The sequence below is a fragment of the Sturnira hondurensis genome, unplaced genomic scaffold (genome assembly GCF_014824575.4).
Source record: "Sturnira hondurensis isolate 20B ecotype Veracruz unplaced genomic scaffold, ASM1482457v3 Scaffold0018877, whole genome shotgun sequence".
Lineage (NCBI taxonomy): Eukaryota > Metazoa > Chordata > Mammalia > Chiroptera > Phyllostomidae > Sturnira > Sturnira hondurensis.
In genome coordinates, this window is record NW_028091508.1 from 1,022,848 (window position 1) to 1,041,704 (window position 18,857).

The following is an 18,857-nucleotide window of genomic DNA, read 5'->3' on the forward strand; positions in this document are numbered from 1 at the left end:
GGTCAGCACCACAGGCAGGGTCGTGGCCGCTGTGTGTGATGCAATGAGGAGGGCACCTCACTTCTGTGCTCTGCTTTCCCAAACCGTCTCGCCTGTGTGCACCCACATGGAGTGCTTTCTGTGAAATGCCTGGCCAGTGCTGTGAAACTGCCGCAGCCCTCCAACACGATTGGAAGTCTGAGACACATCACAGCCCAGAAGAGACTAGGGAGAGATGGTAACCAAACACAGTGTGGTCTCCTGAATGGAATTGGGAACAGAAAAAGGTCACCAGGAAAAAAAAAAGATGAAATATGAATAAAGTGCCAATGTTGGTTTCTTAATCGTGACAAATGACCATGATGATGCAAGATGGCAACAACAGAGGAAACTGAGTCAGGAGGATGAGGGAACTAATTCTGTATACTATCTTTTTGCAACTTTTTTGTAAGTCTAAAGTGATTCTACAATAAAAAGTTGATTTTTAAAATGCTCATATGGTTCTTACCAGGTTCCTCGAGGAAACATGACCTAAGTAAGACACGGAGGCACAGAAAATTGCAGTGCAGACAGCTGGGATGTTCCCAAGCCAGGACATTCTCTGGAGGCGGGAGGCACCTCTCACCTGTAGCTGCAGGGCTCAGCCCCGAACAAGCAGGCCAGGATCAGCTGCTCGCCTGGGTAGCCCATCTTCACCAGCTCCTGGGTTGGCACCTGTGAGAAGATGTTGGTGGCCTGCAGGGTGTACCACTCCGTCACGGCCTGGGTGGCACTGGTGAAGTTTCGGAAGGTGCACATGGTTCCATTAAGGCAGCACTGCAGAGACCAAGAAGAATTCCTGTGGGTGTGGGGCTGCTGGCAGGGCCCCCTAGTCACTGCCCCAAGGTCAAGGGCTGAGAGTGCTGGGCCAGCTGCCCTTCCCCTGAGTGTGCCCTGGGGCTGGGCAGTTGGGACCCATGTTTACACTCATGCTCACACACGCTCAGGGGCTGCCCCTCATACACAGCAGCACAGTCACAAGGACTCATAGACACAGTGCCACCCCAACCCCCCAGTGTATCCTTAAGCATGAGTGAACACATGCACACACGTGTACCCTTATATGCACACGTTTGCACACACATATACAGAGAAAGACATCCACTTTCTGATAACCCCAGTCACATGACATCATGGTCACAACTATGCACACACATATCTTTACTTGCCCACAAGCCCATATACCTAGATTCCTAGCTCATATACACATGGCCCCACACTCATGCTCACTTGAGCACCCATGCACACAGACATTCTCCGACCCTCCGATTCCCTGACTCCTTTCCAGCCCCTTCCCAAGACTTCCAGGGGCAGCTGCCTGGAGGCCATGTGAACCACAGAGGACTTCAGACTCTGCCTCCCCCTCTGCTTCGGAAGGACCTGGGCCTTGTCAGTCTCAGCCCACTGAAGGGTGCAGGGCCCTTTACCTTGCTGCAGCTGGCCCACCACGAAGTCATCACACAGACAGAACAGGCTTGGTTCTGGGACTCTGGTCTTGGCCTCTCTGCCCCTATTCATTCTCATCTCATAGTGAGCCTTCTTTCTGAATCTCAGAGGCCAGAAGAAGCTTCTCCTTCCCAGGGCTGGCCTGAGGCACTGTCCTCAGGTCCTTTGCTGGAGGCCTCCTTGTCTCCCCTTAGGGAGGCGATAATATCACAACATTCACTCTGGCTCAGGTTCTGTTCTCAAGGCTTTAATTTATGATGCCTTTCAATTTTCACAGCAACCCTATCTAACCAGCATGAAGAAGCCGAAGCCCACCCAGAGAGGTTAGTAAGCTGTGACGACAGCAGACTCTCACTCCCACTACACATGGGNCCACCACGAAGTCATCACACAGACAGAACAGGCTTGGTTCTGGGACTCTGGTCTTGGCCTCTCTGCCCCTATTCATTCTCATCTCATAGTGAGCCTTCTTTCTGAATCTCAGAGGCCAGAAGAAGCTTCTCCTTCCCAGGGCTGGCCTGAGGCACTGTCCTCAGGTCCTTTGCTGGAGGCCTCCTTGTCTCCCCTTAGGGAGGCGATAATAACACAACATTCACTCTGGCTCAGGTTCTGTTCTCAAGGGTTTAATTTATGATGCCTTTCAATTTTCACAGCAACCCTATCTAACCAGCATGAAGAAGCCGAAGCCCACCCAGAGAGGTTAGTAAGGTGTGACGACAGCAGACTCTCACTCCCACTACACGTGGGCACAGGCACAACATACATACACATGTATGCGCATGCACAGAAGGGCTTGCCCTGACAGCTGGTGCAGCCATCAGGGACAGGCCTGCTTTACACGGGCAGCTAGTTACCAGTGAGGACTTTCTATGGGAAGTAGAAAGTAGTAGGGCACTGGGTTTGAGCTGGCAGCAGGACTCTGCAAGCCTGGTGCTGTGTGCAGGTTCACATGGAGATGAAGGCGAGTCCTGACCACATGGTGGCAAGGGAGGCAGTGGCTTCTCTCTGGGGGGTGAGTGGCCCCAGACTGGGCCCCCAGCCAGGGCAGATTATCAGAATCACCAGAGAGCTTGTTAACAGTACAGATTCCTGGGCTCTGGCCCAGAGCTGCCCATTCAGATTCTACAGGAGTGGGGCCCAGGGGTCTGCAGTTACAGTGTTACCCAGGGCATCACCTAGCACCAACAGGTGCACTGCCTCCCAGGGCAATGCAGCTGTGCTCCGGCACCAACTGTGCTGCGTAGCTGTGGTTTTTCACCTGCCTGAAGTTTACGCCCCTGTCTTTTGAGAATAGGACTTAATTCATCCTTGAGAGAACCACCTCTTCTCCCTCGCTCAATCCCTGTGGTCTCACAACACAGGGAGCTGAATCACCCTCAGCTCCGGAACACCTGACCCTAGGACTGGCCAATCGTGACAGCCTGGCCTTCAGCCCACAGCCATTGGTTGAGGTGTGAGCTTGTGACCTGATGATCAGGCCTGGGACTTCTGATGTGGTCACTGGAAAAGAGAAGCTTTCTGGGAGAGTGCTATCTGGTGGGATGTGTGTCTGGGATTGTCAAGGCCCTTCACTCCAGAGAGTGAAGTTGACTGGGAGAAAAGTACAGATAATGCATTACAGAATTGTGCACTTGATATCTGTGTAACTTTATTAACCAATGTCACCCCAATAAATCCAGTTAAAAAAGCTGAGCCAAGGTGGAGAGCAATAGAGTCCTGATGACAGCATCTGAACACTTGGGTCCAACCACACCTGAACTCAATGTACCCATGGATTTCTTAGTGTGTGAGCCACTGAATCCCCGATTTTGCTTAAGCTAGTTTGCGCTGAGTCATTTGCATCCAAAAATGTCTTGACTGATATACCAGTTATTTCTATGTTTAAAATAGCTTGGCAAACATACAAAATAGGCACTGGCTTCCAGCCTGCCTTTCCTCCAGTGAAACCCAGATTATTAAAGGAAAGAAACTCCCATCAGCCTCACTGGATAGGGCCCATTGATGGACACATGCCTGTGGCCCACTTACCAGTCTCATGGCTATTTTGCACTCCTGGGCATTGCAGGTCCTTCCTGATGCTGGGCTGCTGCTTGATGAATCATTGTGATTGTCCGCAAAGAGGTCGAAGACCACTGGGTGGTGGGGGTTCCGCTCATCGATAAGGACCAGGGGTGTGTGGTTCCAGATGGTGAAGTTCAAGGTCTTGGTGGCATTGGCATGGGTTGGCCCAGAAGCCACAATCCTTTCTAGAACTGCTTCCATCAGTTGATCCAGGTCCCTCAGCAAATGCCTGACTTTAGAATACCTGGGTGGAGGAAAGTCTCCGTAAGAGGGGCAAGAGCAGCTGAGAAATAGCTGCAGCCTGGGACCCCTCCAACTCCAGCACAGCTGCCGGCATGTTTGAGAAGAACACCCTGCCCAAGTGCCCATCTCCCTATCCACCCACCCATGTGTCCATGCATTGACCCATCCACCCACTCACTCTCATTCATCGTGTATTGAATAAGTACCCACTATGTGCTAGGCACTGTGAAGGTACAGAGGGGAAATTCATATTCTAGTGAGGAGAGCAGTTATTGACAATTTACCATGTGTCAAGTGCTAGGTGCTTCCTATGTCTTATTTAATTTAATCTCTTCCACAATTCTCTGATCATCTCCCCATAAAGACAAGGAAACCCAGGCTGAGGAAGTTGCTGTGATGTCCTGAGCTCACAGAGCTGACCCGGGAACCCAGAAGCGGTGGGCTTCAATGGGCATGCTGTTTTTGTACAGGGTGGAATAGAGGGGTCTCTGCCACCTTCCTTCCAAGAGGGCACAGGAAGTGTGGGGAAAAGAGGAAGATCTGTGTCCCTGGGGCCCTTATTTTCCAGCAGTGATTTTGGGAACAAGAGACAGTTTCAGGAGGAAGAAGGTGGGTGGGACTGTGGGGCTGGGCTCCAGAATCTGCTCTGAGCCCCTGGAGGCTCCCATATTGGAACTGGTGACCAGTTAGTCTGGCAGAAATGTGTCCATACCAGAGACTGTTCTGTGTGGAAATCCTGGGCCTTGTACCCTGGTCACTCCATATCCAGTTGATTCAAGATCTTACCCCAGAGTTGTGGTCACCAGGGTATGTCATCTCTGGCTAGGGGACTTCCTGCAGGACAGAGCATTCAACCCTGGGCACAGGCCCAAGTTCTGGCATACAAAGGTGTACAGTAGCCTCAGACACTGGCACTGCCTGTCCTCTGACTATTAAACTAGCCCCCTGAGTGCATGTGGGAGGAGGAGAGTTTGGAAGGTGGTAGGCTGTAGTAGTGAGGGCTGTTGTTACAGCCTGCGTGTCCACAGCTGCTGCTGAGCTTGGTGGCTTACTGCATGGGCTCTGGACTCAGATTCTGACATTCCGCTTAATGTCTCTGTGGCCTTGGACCAGTAAACCCCTCTCAGGCTCTGTTCTTTCATCTACAAAATTGGGATTAAAATATTTACCATAGAGGCCTGTTGGGAGGATTCAATGAGGTGTTGCTTACAAAGCACTTGGAACAGTGTTGTTTTAACATGATTGCTAAGGGCTCTGTTGAGTAGCTGCAAGGACCTGAAAAAACAGGCAAGAGACCTATTGCTAGAAAGAGGGGATTTTCTGATATCTGAAAATGTAATCAGGAAGTATGAATTCCCTTCTAGCACCTTCTTGTGAATGAGAATGTTCTCCATGACTCAGACACACTGGTCCTTCTTTCAGTTCTTTAAAAGTTTTGTAATTGATTTTAGAGAGAGAGAGAGAGACAGACAGACACACAAGCATTGATTTATTGTTCCACTCACCCAGGCATTCATTCATTGGTTGATTCTTATAAGTGCCCTGAAAAGGGATCAGGTGCAACCTTGGGATGTAGCAGGATGACACTCTAACCAATTGAGCTACCCAGCCAGGATGGTCCTTCTCTCACTTCCTTGAATGCACTGAGGTCTGTCCAGGACCTCTGCATATGCTGTGCCCTCCGCTTGGAATACACTCTTCATCCGTGACTAGTTTGGCTAACTTGTAATCATTCTTCGAGGCATTTTTCTCTGATTGACCCCTTGCCTCTCCTCAGCCCTGACCAGGTTGGGTCTATTTGTGCATCCCCTTCAGAGGCTTTGCCATCAGGTGGTTAAACAGTGCCAGCTCTGGACTCAGATCAGGCCTGAGTTCAAATGTCACCATGGTCCACTGTGTGTCTCTGGGCAAGTTCCCTGACCTCTCTGAATCTTCGTTTCTTGATTTGTAAATTGAGGCTACTACAGGAGTGCCCATCTCTAAGGTAATTGCATGAATTAGAATTACATTAATTACCCAAGAACACTCGACTCACTGCCTGGTACTTTATAAGCACTTGATGTATGTCTGTTGTATATATTTTTATCATCACTTTGTAGTGATTGGACTATTATAATCAATTTCACATTGAAGAAAAAAGGTTAATATCTGTTTTCTTTGTTAGGCTGTGAAGAGGGCAGGGACTTTTCCTCACTGATGTATTCCCAAGTGTCCATGCACTGCCTGACACATAGTACGTGTTCAAAAAACATGTGCTGAATTGATAACCAGGCACTGGTATGTCTAAAGGCAAGCACTACTAGATATTTCTGAGGCTCTCTTTAAGTGTAGGATGTTTATGAATTTTGAATCTTGCTTGCTGCAAAGAGGTGAAAACAAAGAGGTAGTTGTTTGAAAACAAAGAGAAAGAAGGGAACAAAAGAAAAGGAATGGAGAGAAAGGAGGAAAAGAGGGGGTAAGCAAAAGGTAAGCAACCTTTTTTGAGAAAGGGAAAGAAAAAGGTAGGGATAAATGGAAAGGTGGAAAGAAGTGGGGGGTGGGTGCGAGGGGAATAAAGAAAAAGAAAAGGCACTGTGAAGCCAGCCTTCCACTCCAGGGACCACCTACTGGAAGGGGCTGGCGTTGCAGATGGTGACAGCAGGGAAGTCCATGGCCTTGAAGCCCACAGAGAGGGAGACGCTGACCTCCCAGCTCAGGTAGGTCTTGATGAAGACGCCCCACTGCCAGAAGACAATGGAGGCAAAGAGCAATGTGATCACAAACCACATGGCCTTCTTCTTGGGCCCCTCGCAGATGATACGCTTGGGACCATGTGTGTTGGTATTGTCACAGTACCACACCAGCAGCTCCTTGTACGTGTAGCCAGGGCCCTTCTGCAGCCTGTGCAGGCCCTTCAGCAGATACTTCTTCACCTGCATTGTGGCACCTGCAGAGAGACATGGGAACGCCATGTCAGATACGACACTAGCCTAGTGTCCGAGGATGTCCTAGTTGTGGCCAGAGCATCTAAATGAGGCAGGCAAACAAGGCTACATGAGGCAGTTGTCCCTCCCTCCCTGCCCCCTCCCTCTTTTCTTCCTTTTTTGCCATCTATCATCCATCTATCCACCCATCCATCCAACCAAAAAGTATTTATTGACTATCTATGTATGCCAAGCACTGAATTAGTCCCTCTGGACTCAATAATGAGCAAAATGAACATGGTCTCTGCCCTCTGGGAATTTTCAGCCTAGTGGACAAGTTACTTAAACTCTCCACTCCTCAGGTTCTCTATCTGCAAAGTGTGGATAATGGTACCTAATTTATAGGACTGCTGGGAGGGTGAAATTAGGTAATGCATAAAAAGTGCTCAATACAGTGCCTAGCACAAACTGAGTGCTCAATATGTTAGCTACCATCATTACAAGATGTTAGCACGTGGGGAGGATATTAACCAAGTAATCCATCCAAAATGCGTCATCATGAAACATGATCAGGATGGGGACCCTGTGCTGTAAGCTCCCAGAGGCAGTGCCAGTGGCAGTTAAGAATGAGGACTCTGGAGCTGAAATGTCTGGCTTTGAATTTGGCTCTGCCACTTTCTAGCTGTGACTTTGGTGCCTCAGTTTCCTTACCTGTAAAATGGGGATAATAATAGCCTCTACCTCTTAGGGTTGTTTTGAAGACAATGAAAATACAGAGTGTAGTTAATGCCTGACTCCTACACCTCCTCCAACACTGAGAGTCCCTGGAGGAGCTGGAAGTTAACAGCAAGACTAATGGGGTGAAAAAGTTGGAGGGGACACTCAAGTGGAGGGGACAGCAGGAGCAAAACCTTTGAAAGAGAGGGAAGCTAGACAGGGATCTGGGCTATGTGGGCCACATTAAGGATTCGGGTTTCAATACCAAGAGAACTGAATCTTTGGGGGGTGATACCATTCAAATTGCCTTTGGAAAACAGCCCTCCATCTGCTCTGTGGACACACACTGGAATGGGGTCAGGAGTCCAGGAGAGGAGGGTGCTAGGTGAGGGTGACTCACTGAGGAATGCCTAACCTTTTTGAGACTGTTTCCCATCTGCATGAGGAGACAGGGTTCTTATGAAGATTACCCAAGATACTGAGAACTGGGCACAGGATGGCTTCTCAAAAATACCTGTTCCTCTTCTCCCCAGATGCAGAGCAGGGACCTGTGGCAGGAGAACCCTCACCCTATCCCTAGAGCCCCAACTGGCCACATAAGGCTGCCCCTACTCCCTGGCTGAAATGACCCTCTCTGAGAGCCTCTGTCTTTCTCGGGGCACTCTGGTGGGCAGTGAGGCGTCCTTTCTTCCTCACTCTGGGGTTCCCTCAGGGGAACTGCCCCTCCCCCAGTTGCAGTTAGTGTAAGTTGCCAGGGTGACCTCCACCCCAGTTTGGACAACTGGGATTCAATGCTCTTACTTTATGCTGGAATAACTACAGAAGAGACTCCCTTTCAGCTAAGTGAAGAGACTGCCTGGGAATAAAGCCAACACAGAGGAGCCACAAGATGGAGAGACAGATTTCTGACATCATTGAAACACCTGGATGCAACCATTCCTGAAGACATTTATTCCTGAATTCATCAGATATGGGAACCAATACATTTTCTTTCTTACTTTTGCTGATCCAAATTGGGTGTCTGTCATTTTCAAGTATTAGAATCTTAATGAACAAGAATTCATCTTTTTCTATCCTGTGTCACAGTTACTTCTGCTGGCAGCTTTTCACCCCCTATGAAATCAGAAACCCTTTGAGAGTAGCAGTATCTCCAACAAGCTCAGCACAGTGTCTGGAATGCTACCAAGTGCCAAATGAATAAAGCCAGAGATCTCAAACTTGCCTGAGCATGTTTACTCCTGACCTCATTTTATGACCCAGCAACGCCCCTCACCTTCCTAGTCAGCTTGCTAAAGGCTTTCCCCTCGCACCCGGGCCTCTGCTCGCTGATGGAGATGGAGTGGTACATACCCAGCCAGGCTGTTATGACAGAGACAACTGTTCACGGACTAACCCATCCCCTCACCCTTCCCCAGAGGCCCAGGCCCTGCTCTGGAATAATAAACTAACGATAATAATAATAACAACTACAAGAGCAACATCAGAGTAGTAAGCGTTTGCCGTGATCGAGGCACCGCAAGGTGTTTCTGATGATATTTCATTCTTACACGTTGTTATCCACAACCATAAACCTGGAAAGAACTGGGACTGTGGTTGTCCTGTGTAGTCCAGAACCCTTGCACATTAGGCCACCATAAATTGTTGTGGAGGACATAGACAAAGGGCTTCTCTGATGTCTACTTTCTCCATTTTCATGTAATCAATGTTTTAGTCAAGGAGAACTTCTCAGCTCACTCCAAGCAGGTCCTTAACACCTTTTAAATCTCCTAGTTGAACAATGAGGCCTCAGGCTCAGAGTCATACCAGGCAACAGTATCTAGTTAGAAGTAACAATTCTGTTTTCCCTGGGTTTATTTGTAAGAGGGATCTTCTATTTACGTCAAGAGATAGTGGCTTGGGCCCTGGGCTGCTAGCTCAGTTGCTGAGTGTGTCATACCCATAGGCCAAGGTTATGGGTTCTATCCCTAGTCAGGGCACATGCAAAAATCAGTCAATGCATGTGTAAATGGGAGGAACAACAAATCACTCTCTCTCTTAAATCAATGAATAAGAAAATTAAAAAATAAACGAGATACTGGCTTTTACTTTAGGTGCTTAAATACAATTACTTAAAAAAAGGAAAGAAACATACTCAGTAAACAATAACATGGTGGCCGCGAAAACTGTGACAATGATAGGCCCCAGTGTGTTGCTATTAGCTTACCTCCTAATTGTCATTAGGCCCCTCGGAGACTAGCCAAGTAAGAATCAATGAATGTTATAAACAATTTTACGTCAGATTTCATCCCCAAGGTGATAAATGGTCTGTGTTTGGGATGTATACACAGCTTGTGTACAAAGGTCTAAATCTGTTTACAGCTTAAACTAATCCAAACAAGCGGAGTGGAGATGGGGTCCCTGACATGGGTGCAAGGGGAGCGGGTGCCACCATGCCTTGCCTAGTCACAGACCACCGCAAAAGGTTCTGTCAGCAAGTTCAAAAACGCACACAGCAAGTTCAACGTGTGCGTCCACTTCTGACTTCTTCTAAGAGAAAATGTCTACTCACTTTCAGAGATAAATGTTCCTTGAGATTTGACTCAGTCTCCTGGAGGAAGAGAAATTGGGAGCCCAGTGTGGGTCACTACTGATTTTGACCAAAGACGTGTAAATGTTATTCATAAGGTCAATTCTTCTGGGTCTTCTGAATGAGAGGTTGCAGATGGGTGACCCAGGAGCTGTATTAGGTTTGCCCCCTGAGGAAATCTGCCCTCCCATCCCCCTCATTCTGACAATCCCGATTTTCTTACATGTAGCCCATTCTGCTCACTTTTTTAGTCACTGTTTTGGCGTATACAGACATCTGACTTAGTGACCCTTGTAAATTGTAGGTTAGCTGCTTTCATTAAAATCCCCTGTACTTATTTTTGCACCAAAACCTCAATTACCTAAGGCTATCAGGGAGTAAATGCTCTGGGTAGCTGGATTTTTATACTTAATTGAAGGGTCAACTGAAAATGCATTTGACTCTGGTTATTGAAAAATGTTTCTGTCTCTGCTAGGGCAGCCCCAGAACTGACTGTCCTCGAACAGCTGGCCAGGGTCAGAGCTGCAAATGGGGCTCGCTGTCCCAGGCTGGAGGTGGCACAGGAAAACGTCAGGAGAGTGGTCAGAATCTCTCCAGGAGCCAAGACACGCACTGGATGTCGTCTCTATTTATAAATGCAAACATGTGCATTGCAGGCAGACATCCAGTGTTTGGTCTTCAGGTACCATTCCTGACCAAGAGAAACCAGGGCTTCTTATAAAGATGGCTCTTACCACCTTTGCTGCAGGAAATGTACTAGATGAACTTGGGATGTCTTATGCCAGAAAGCAAAAGAAGGTACCAAAGAGTACAAGGGTCACTCAGAAGGACTCCTTGAAGGGGTTTTCACTGGCAAAGGTGGGACAAATTGAGCACCTTAAAAACAAAAACAAAAACAACCCGGCAATAAAGTGAAACATTAAATGCATAAAAATCTGTGAGGTCATAATAATAATGAAAAATGAGGAGTAAGGAAAATATTAATGTTATTAATAAATGGGTCCCACTCAAGTTGTTTTTACTTGTATTTGAGGCAACTATTATGCTCGGTAAACTGCTTAATTTCCTGCAAGAGCCTGGAAATTTCAACTCGAGATCTAGCCCAAGGCCTATTTTGTGCAGCCCTTGAGCTAACGACAGTTTTTATATTTGTAAAGGGTTATGACAAGAAGATGACATGACAGAGACATGTGCGGCCTGCAAAGCCCAAACTATTAACTGTCTGGATCTTCACAGGAAAAGTCTGTTGGCACCTGATCTACTATTGTGCCCTGCATATTTGCATTAAATAAAAAGAAATTTTGAAAATGGGTTTTCACATCAGTATCCATGAATTCAATGTTTCCCAAACATCAGCATTTGCATATCACCTTTACAATTTTTGCTAAATCCCTGTAGCACCTGTATCATTATTTACTTAGTATATAACATCACTTCAACTCACTTTTTTACTTAAAAAAAGCTCAGCCTTGTCTGAAGTAATACTATGAACACTTAGCAATACTATGTCTGTGAAATATGTTAGATGTGCTAACCCATTTTTCCTAAAAATAACATGAAAATAACTTCAGTATTTGAAAAACTGTTCCTCTGTGTACCATTTAAGTTATCTTGATTACCACCCTTCAGGAAATTGTCTGTTAATTATTTTCTACCTGGCATAAGCATGCGCTGGTCCAAAGACATAGGATCTCTTCCAAGTGCTTCCTCCTATGTCTTCCTGCTGCCCTTTTAAGTCCATGGGGGTAAGCAAAGTGTGTTCATTTTGCAGAGAGGTGACTAGAGCACAGTGGGACTTAACCATGGTCACAGTGAGTCAGAGGTAGATCTAGAAATGGAAACCAAGTCACCTGGTTTCTGGTCTCCCCTTCCATGGGCATACATGCACCTCATCTGCTCAAAGCTGTGCTTGCCAACAGCTATAGGTCCTCCCATAAAGTCAAGCCCAGTGTTACGAAGGGAGGCGCTAAGGAAAGTGGCTCCCTCCAAGTTCTCCTGGACCCACAGTGGTCTTATTGGAGCTGACAAGAGAAGGAGAATTCTGCCAAGGTATATATACAGTTAAGTGGAAGAAAAGAAAGGTCAGATCAGTATATAAAGCCTGCACGCATTTGTGTAAAGAACAGAAAGTGTAGAGGCATTTACCTCTCAGGGGCCGCTCCAGAAAGTGGTCATGAGAGTGGCCTTCAGAAGGGAAACTAGATGCCCAGGGGAATTTAAAAGTGAGTTACTTCTTCTTTTTGTACCTTTTGTATTTTGGACCATATCAATGTTTTTTATTTTTATTTTTATTAGATTTAGTGGCATAACATCAGTTAGTACCTCTCAATGTTTAACCTATTTGTTTACTCAGTCAGTAACCAATGAGCCTGACTGTGTGCTCAGCACTGTTCCAGGTGCCAAACTTCCGCCAGTCGTCAAACAAAACAGAAACGAGACTTCTGGCCAAGATGGAGGCATAGGTAGACACACTGTGCCTCCTCGCACAACCAAAATAAGGACAATTTAGAAACAAAACAACAACCACAACTGACAGAAAATTGAATTGTGTGGAAGTCGGACAATCAAGGAGTTGAAAGACAGACACATTCATCCAGACCGGTAGGAAGGGCAGGGTCGGGTGGCCAGGCAGAGAGGGATCGTGACACAAAAAGCAGTGGCACTGGCACACAAGGCACCCTGGGCACGCACGATGGCTGCAGGAGGACCCTGGGAGTGCAGGCAGTAGCTGGCAGGCCCTGGACACAGGGTGGCAATGGGCAGACCCAACGAGGTGGTGATTGGGAAGCGAGGCACTGTGTGCAAGGCAGCTGGCTGACCAGGTGGTCCTACATTTGTGCACAGATAAACCAGGCAAAACTGGGGAGTGAGACAGACAGTGCAACCCAGGGTCCCAGTGCCGAGAAATAAAGCCTCAAAACAGTGATTGAAAACACCTGTGGGGGTTGAGACGCAGGGAGAGACTCCCAGCCTCATAGGAGAGTTCATTGGGGAGACCCACTGGGTCCTAGAATTTACACAAGCCCACCCACCCAGGAACTAGCACCAGAAGGGCCCAGTTTGCTTGAGGGAAGTGGTGGCGGGGACTGAAATCTGATGTTGAGCGGAGCAAGCGCCATTGTTCCTTCTCAGATCCTGCCCCCGTATACAGCACCACAACCCAGGGACTTGGGTTACCCCGCCCTGGTGAACACCTAAGGCTCAGCCCCTCACTTTGTAACAGGCACAACTAGATCCCCCCCAAAAATGACTCAAATGAAAGAATAAATCAAAGCCCCAGAGCCAATACTTTTAAGCGACCAAGAGATAGCCAACCTATCAGATGCACAGTTCAAAATACTGGTGATCAGGATGCTCACAGAACTGGTTGATTTTGGTTGCAAATTAGATGAAAACATGAAGGCTACACTAAGTGAAATGAAGCAAAATGCACAGGGAATCAATAGTGATGGGAAGAAAACTGGGACTCAGATCAAGGGAGTGGACCAGAAGGAAGAAAGATCCAGTCAGAAAAGAATGAAGAAATAGGAATTCAAAAAAATGAGGAGAGGCTTAGGAACTGCCAGGACATCTTTAAACGTTCCAACATTTGAATTATAAGGGTACCAGAAGGGGAAGAGGAAGAGTAACAAATGGAAAACTTATTTGAACAAATAATAAAGGAGAACTTCCCCAGTCTGGCAAAGGAAATAGACTTCTAGGAAGTCCAGGAAGCTCAGAGAGTCCCAAAGAAGGTGGACCCAAGAAGGAACACACCAAGGCACATCATAATTACATTAGCCAAGATTAAAATGAAGATGAGAATCCTAGAAGCAGCAAGAGATAAGGGGACAGTCACCTACAAAGGAGTTTCTATCAGACTGTCAGCTGATTTCTCAAAAGAGACCTTACAGGCAAGAAGGGCCTGGAAAGAAGTATTCCAAGTCATAAAATCCAAAGACCTATGGCCAAGATTGCTTGGCCAGCAAAGCTTTCCAGCAAAGCTTTCATTTAGAATGCAAGAACAGATAAAGTGCTTCTCAGATAAGATCAAGTTCAAGGAGTTCATCATCACCAAGCCCTTATTTTATGAAATGTCGAAGGAACTTATCTAAGAAAAAGAAGATAAAAAACATGTACAGTAAAATGACAGCACACTCACAATTATTAACAACCACACCTAAAACAAAAAGAAAAACAAACCAAGCAAACAGCTAGAATAGGAACAGAACCACAGAAATGGAGATCACATGGAGGGTTATCAACTGGGGAGTGGGAGGAGGAGAAGGGGAGAAAAGGTACAGACAATAAGTAGCATAGATGGTGGTAGAAAATAGACAGGGGGAAGGCAAGAATAGTATAGGAAATGTAGAAGCTAAAGAACTTATGATATGTGGACATGAACTAAAGTGGGGAATGTGGGTGGGAGAGGGTGTGCAAGGTGGAGGGGAGTGAAGGGGGGAAATGGGACAACTGTAATAGCATAATCAATAAAATATATTAAAAACAAAACAAAAACACAAACAAACAAACCCTGTCTTTGTGTTGCCCACATGCCCACAGGAGACAAAAAACATTTTAAAAAGCAATTTTTAATTGATTCTGATTGAAATTATTATTTTTTAAAAATTGTGATATGAAATTAGGATCTGATAGCTGTAATCAAGTTTCTAATCTTTATGAAAGATGAATATGTGCGAAGTATGTTTTCAGTCTTTGTATACAGGCATTATTGTCCTGGCTCATGGGAATATCTTTCTGATTAATCAGTGGATGTGTACTTATATGTGTGTGCAAGCATGTAAGAAAGAGAGAATGGAGTTATGTTTAAAAATTCTGTATGGCAGCCATCAGATTCACAAAAATTAAAATATTGGCCAAGCTTTGAGGAAAAGCACAGCTCCACATGCTGATGGGGTGTAAGATGGTGCAGTCATTTGGAGAATAATCTGCCACCTCTACTGCTTTTAGAATGTGATGATCAGGACCCAACACACTTTCACTTCTTGTTTATGTTGTGCACGCGACCTCGTGAGCATAGGTGCATGCATGCCCATGTGAGCACGGTAAGGATGGCGACTGTAACATCGAAATACTCTCAGACTGGAAACAACTTCACCGCCCAGAAGGCAAAGGCTGCTGTGAGGTGATGGGGTGCAAACCACAGTTACAAGAGCTGTGGGAGCAAAGCAAGGAGGAGGAGCTGCACTTCAGGCTTGCTGGGGAGTGTGGGGAGCAGCTCCGATAGGTGCTTCAGGTGAGCGGAGCTGTTCAAACGCTGGAGGCTTGGGTGACCAGTCTGTGTGGGCTGGTCTGGGCTGTGGGGGCTCCTGCCCCTCTGCTATCAGCATGTGCTGCCCTGTCCCTTGACCACAGTGTGTGCCACAAATATGCTCATTCTCTGTTGGTTGTGACTTGAGTGGATGAAAGGCACTGGTTTAGAAGTATTTTCATGTTCATTTTGACCCTGGAATGCTAAGTATTTTGTGGTAAACTCATGCTGACATCACCACAGAGTTCTCTGTGGTAGGGTCCATCGATGGTTCACTCCCTTCTGTCTCTATGGTGTCCAGACAGTGGCCGCACTCTCACATCCTATGGAAGTGTCTTTTGCAGTCATTGTCCCATGTTTTGGGGTAGTGTTTGGGGGTGATGTGAGGCACATTGGTAAGTATCCCACTGTTTCTCTCAGTGTTGGAGTGAGGGTGGAATCACCCTCTCATTCTATGGGGCAGGGAAGCCCTCCAAGGGCAGTGAGGAAGTCCGGGCCACAGCACAGAGGGGTGCAGCCCATGGCCTTTGACTAGCCACCAAATGCCCTATGTGAAGGACTGAGAAATGCATTCCCACTGAGGGGGAAACAGGGTGGGGCTTGGAAGCCAGGCCCCAGTTGGGATCCAGCTCTCCTGTTTCCTCAAGGGAGGGCCTCAATTCATGACAACAATAGGTTGGTCTTTTGGAGTCTCATCTATAAAATGTGGGTAATAGTACCCATGTCTTCTAGGTTGTTGCCAGGACTCAGTGGAACAATGCACAGGAAGCACTTTGCTCAGTGCCTGCCTATAGTGTGTTTAGATACATGGTAGCCGCTATTATTATTATTTTATGCAAGGAGCAGAATCATTCAAAACGACCCTGAGTTGTTGGGACTGTCATTCCTGGGGAAATGGCCAGCGGAAGAAGGGGCACCCAGGCTCTGCTCCTTGTGGGACCGAGTCCTTTGCTGGCAAGGAAATCCCATGGTTTCCAGGTCTTGAGTGGTGGGCAACTGGCTTTCCCAGAGAACCCCTGTAAACAGCTACAGCTAACCCCAGCCTGCCTGACACCAGCAGCTGTATATGCAGCCCACGTGTGTTGGCTGCTGATGAGGCCACTTCCTACACTTGTGAAGAAGACCCATATGACGGGAGACCCAGAGCAGTGGGCCAGGGGTTGCTGCCTGGGAGTTGCTGCCCTGTGCACTTTTCTCCCTGCACCTCCTTTAAGACCCTGGGAAATCTAGTCATGACTCAGGTGCCAGCACTCTCCCTTTGTCACTGGGCAAAACCAAACAATCTTTCCTGAAGAGGCCAATTACGGTATACATTTTGTAATCTGGGGTGCTGGGAAAGGAAGGGAGCTGGTTAAGCCAAAGCAGCAGGCACTGACTATGATCAAGGAGAGGTAAGAACAGAGCTGTCACCACAACAGGAGCCAGCATGGACAAAGGAAGTGGGGCAGGGCCTGCTTCCATCTTCACTCCAGCCCTAGGCCAGGCTCCCTCCTGCCCCCTGCCCCTTGCCCCCTTGGAGCAGAGCAGCATGCTGTGCCAGTCTGGGTGAAAGATGAGTGACAATGTCAGGCAAGTGCTCAGAGCTGCTGCCACTGGAAAACACTGGCTATATCTTGCAGAGAGCATGCAACAGGGGCCTTGGAAAACCTGGCCTGGTCTCTAGACGTGAAGCCGAAATCTGCCCCACAATGTCCTCCCTCCCCACAGTCAGCTCAGTGGAGGCCTGGGGCATAGGAGATACCCCTGCTCAGAGCTCAGCACAGCACACGCCTCTGCCCCTTGGGCACTACATGAAAAGCAGGCTGCAGGGTCCACAAGAGACAGGCTTTTTGGAGGAAAGAATCTGTCACCACTTCTCAGTAGACTGGTGTTCCTGGTAGAAACAGGGCCTCCATGGCCCCAAGAATGGCTGCTTCCACCTGCTTCGTAACTTACCATGGGGGCACCAGGAAAGATTGTACTGGGTGTGCCTGTTCAGGCTGGAAGCTTTGGGATGGGAGCCAAAGTCCAACCCCACAGGGGTGCCCATGTGGTGGTCCCACAGGGCCTGCACCCACACACAGCGTCATCTTTCTAATTTGCTCCAAGGCACCTTCTGGGCGACCAGGGGTGGTCCTGCCAAACATTGGCTCTGCCTGTATCCACCGACTTTTAGCTGAGCTGGGCTGTATTTTCAAAAGAAGAGTCATCTATCTCTTGGCTGGAATGTTGGGGTGAATTTCCCCCAGTACAGGAAGAAATCCAAAAAAGGCAGAGCACGCAGGAAAGGCTAACCCAACTCCCCATGTAGGGGAGAGGCTCAGGGCTTGGGTGCTGGAGCCAACCTTGAATCCAGGTGGGCTGTGCAACCTGGGATAAGCTACATGGTGTCTCTGGGCCTCCATTTTCTCATCTGAATACTGGGGACAATACAACACCTACATTTGCAAGTGTTTTCTAAACATTGTTCTACAATGCTTGGTTTACAGCAATATATGTATACTGGCTTTTACTAGCTTTTATTTTCCAAGGGCTTATGCAAGTGATAAAAATGACTATTTTCCAAATCCAAATGGAACACTGCAGTATTTAAAATGGACAGCTAAATACATGTTTGTTACATGGTGCCCACCAGACAAATGCCACTCAACTCTTAGGTGGTAATATGCAAAAGGACATGGGAACAAATTTTTTTTGATAGTGAAAGCTATAAAGATTACAAAAGAAACTGACACAGAATGAGGAAGCTCTGTCTGCACTTTCTTTGACTTTTAGGACATCTTGAGGACACAGAGCCTGGGACTCCCTTCCTGGCGATGATCCAACAACACCCACCTCCTGAGTCACTTTTACTAGCTCCCACCAAGTGCTGAGAGTCAAATATATATATGTAACATTTTATTTGTTTGTTTTTAGAGAGAGGGAGAGAAACATCAGTGTGTGGTTGCCTTTCCTACGTCCCCCAACCAGGGGCCTGGCCCACAACCCAGGCATGTGCCCTGACTAGGAATCAAACCAGCAACCTTTTGGTTCACACTCTGACTCTCAATCCACTGAGCCACACCAGCCAGGTCCCATTTTATATTTTTAAAGACGGACACATACCTAAATAGGATCATCCACAGTACTGGGAGATCCCTGGGACCCCTTTTATGCCAACATGATCATCTAGAGTCTAAAGAAAAGCTGAAATACATAGACTCATTTTTAAAAAATCTCACTTCGAAAAGAAACAAACGCTCAAGTTATGGTGCAGGTGGCAACACCAAGGCCCAAGTTCAGAAGCATTTACTACAATGTTGCAGGACGGGACCTCTGTGTTCAAAACTGACCAGACCAGCCCAGCTTCCTGCTGTTGGGAGCACAGATAGTGAACCTATGCTGACTGCTTGTTTCCAGTACCTTCTGGATCCTTGACCCAGCTCACACTGCAAGGTGGAGAAGGTCCAAGGAGCTGCCTGTGAAGACAGGGGCCTGAGTACCAAAGGCAGGTCAAGGATGGAGCTGATGGTGATTGGCTGGCTTTGTGTTCTCAGGGACTAACTCTTGACCCGCAAGGACAGACCTTGAGGGCTGTCTTCTCAATTTGGGCTGCAACTGGGTACCAGCTACACTCTTATTGACTCAATATCTTTCTTTACATTGACTCACTCTTGTTTTTACTTAAATACCT

General features: G+C 47.3%; 1 protein-coding gene across 4 annotated transcripts in view; it reads right to left on the minus strand.

Annotated features, from left to right (window-relative positions):
• The window catches only part of SCNN1B (sodium channel epithelial 1 subunit beta), a 57,007-nt gene that overhangs the window by 14,840 nt on the left and 23,310 nt on the right, over nucleotides 1-18,857 (minus strand). For all 4 annotated transcript variants that reach the window (XM_037070646.1, XM_037070644.1, XM_037070645.1 and 1 more), the window contains 3 exons: nucleotides 6,376-6,694; nucleotides 3,493-3,769; nucleotides 605-795 (listed from right to left, as the gene is read on the minus strand). In XM_037070646.1, coding sequence (XP_036926541.1) covers nucleotides 605-795; nucleotides 3,493-3,769; nucleotides 6,376-6,686 — 779 coding nt within the window. In that variant the 5' untranslated portion in view covers nucleotides 6,687-6,694. The remainder of the gene's footprint in view (nucleotides 1-604; nucleotides 796-3,492; nucleotides 3,770-6,375; nucleotides 6,695-18,857) is intronic.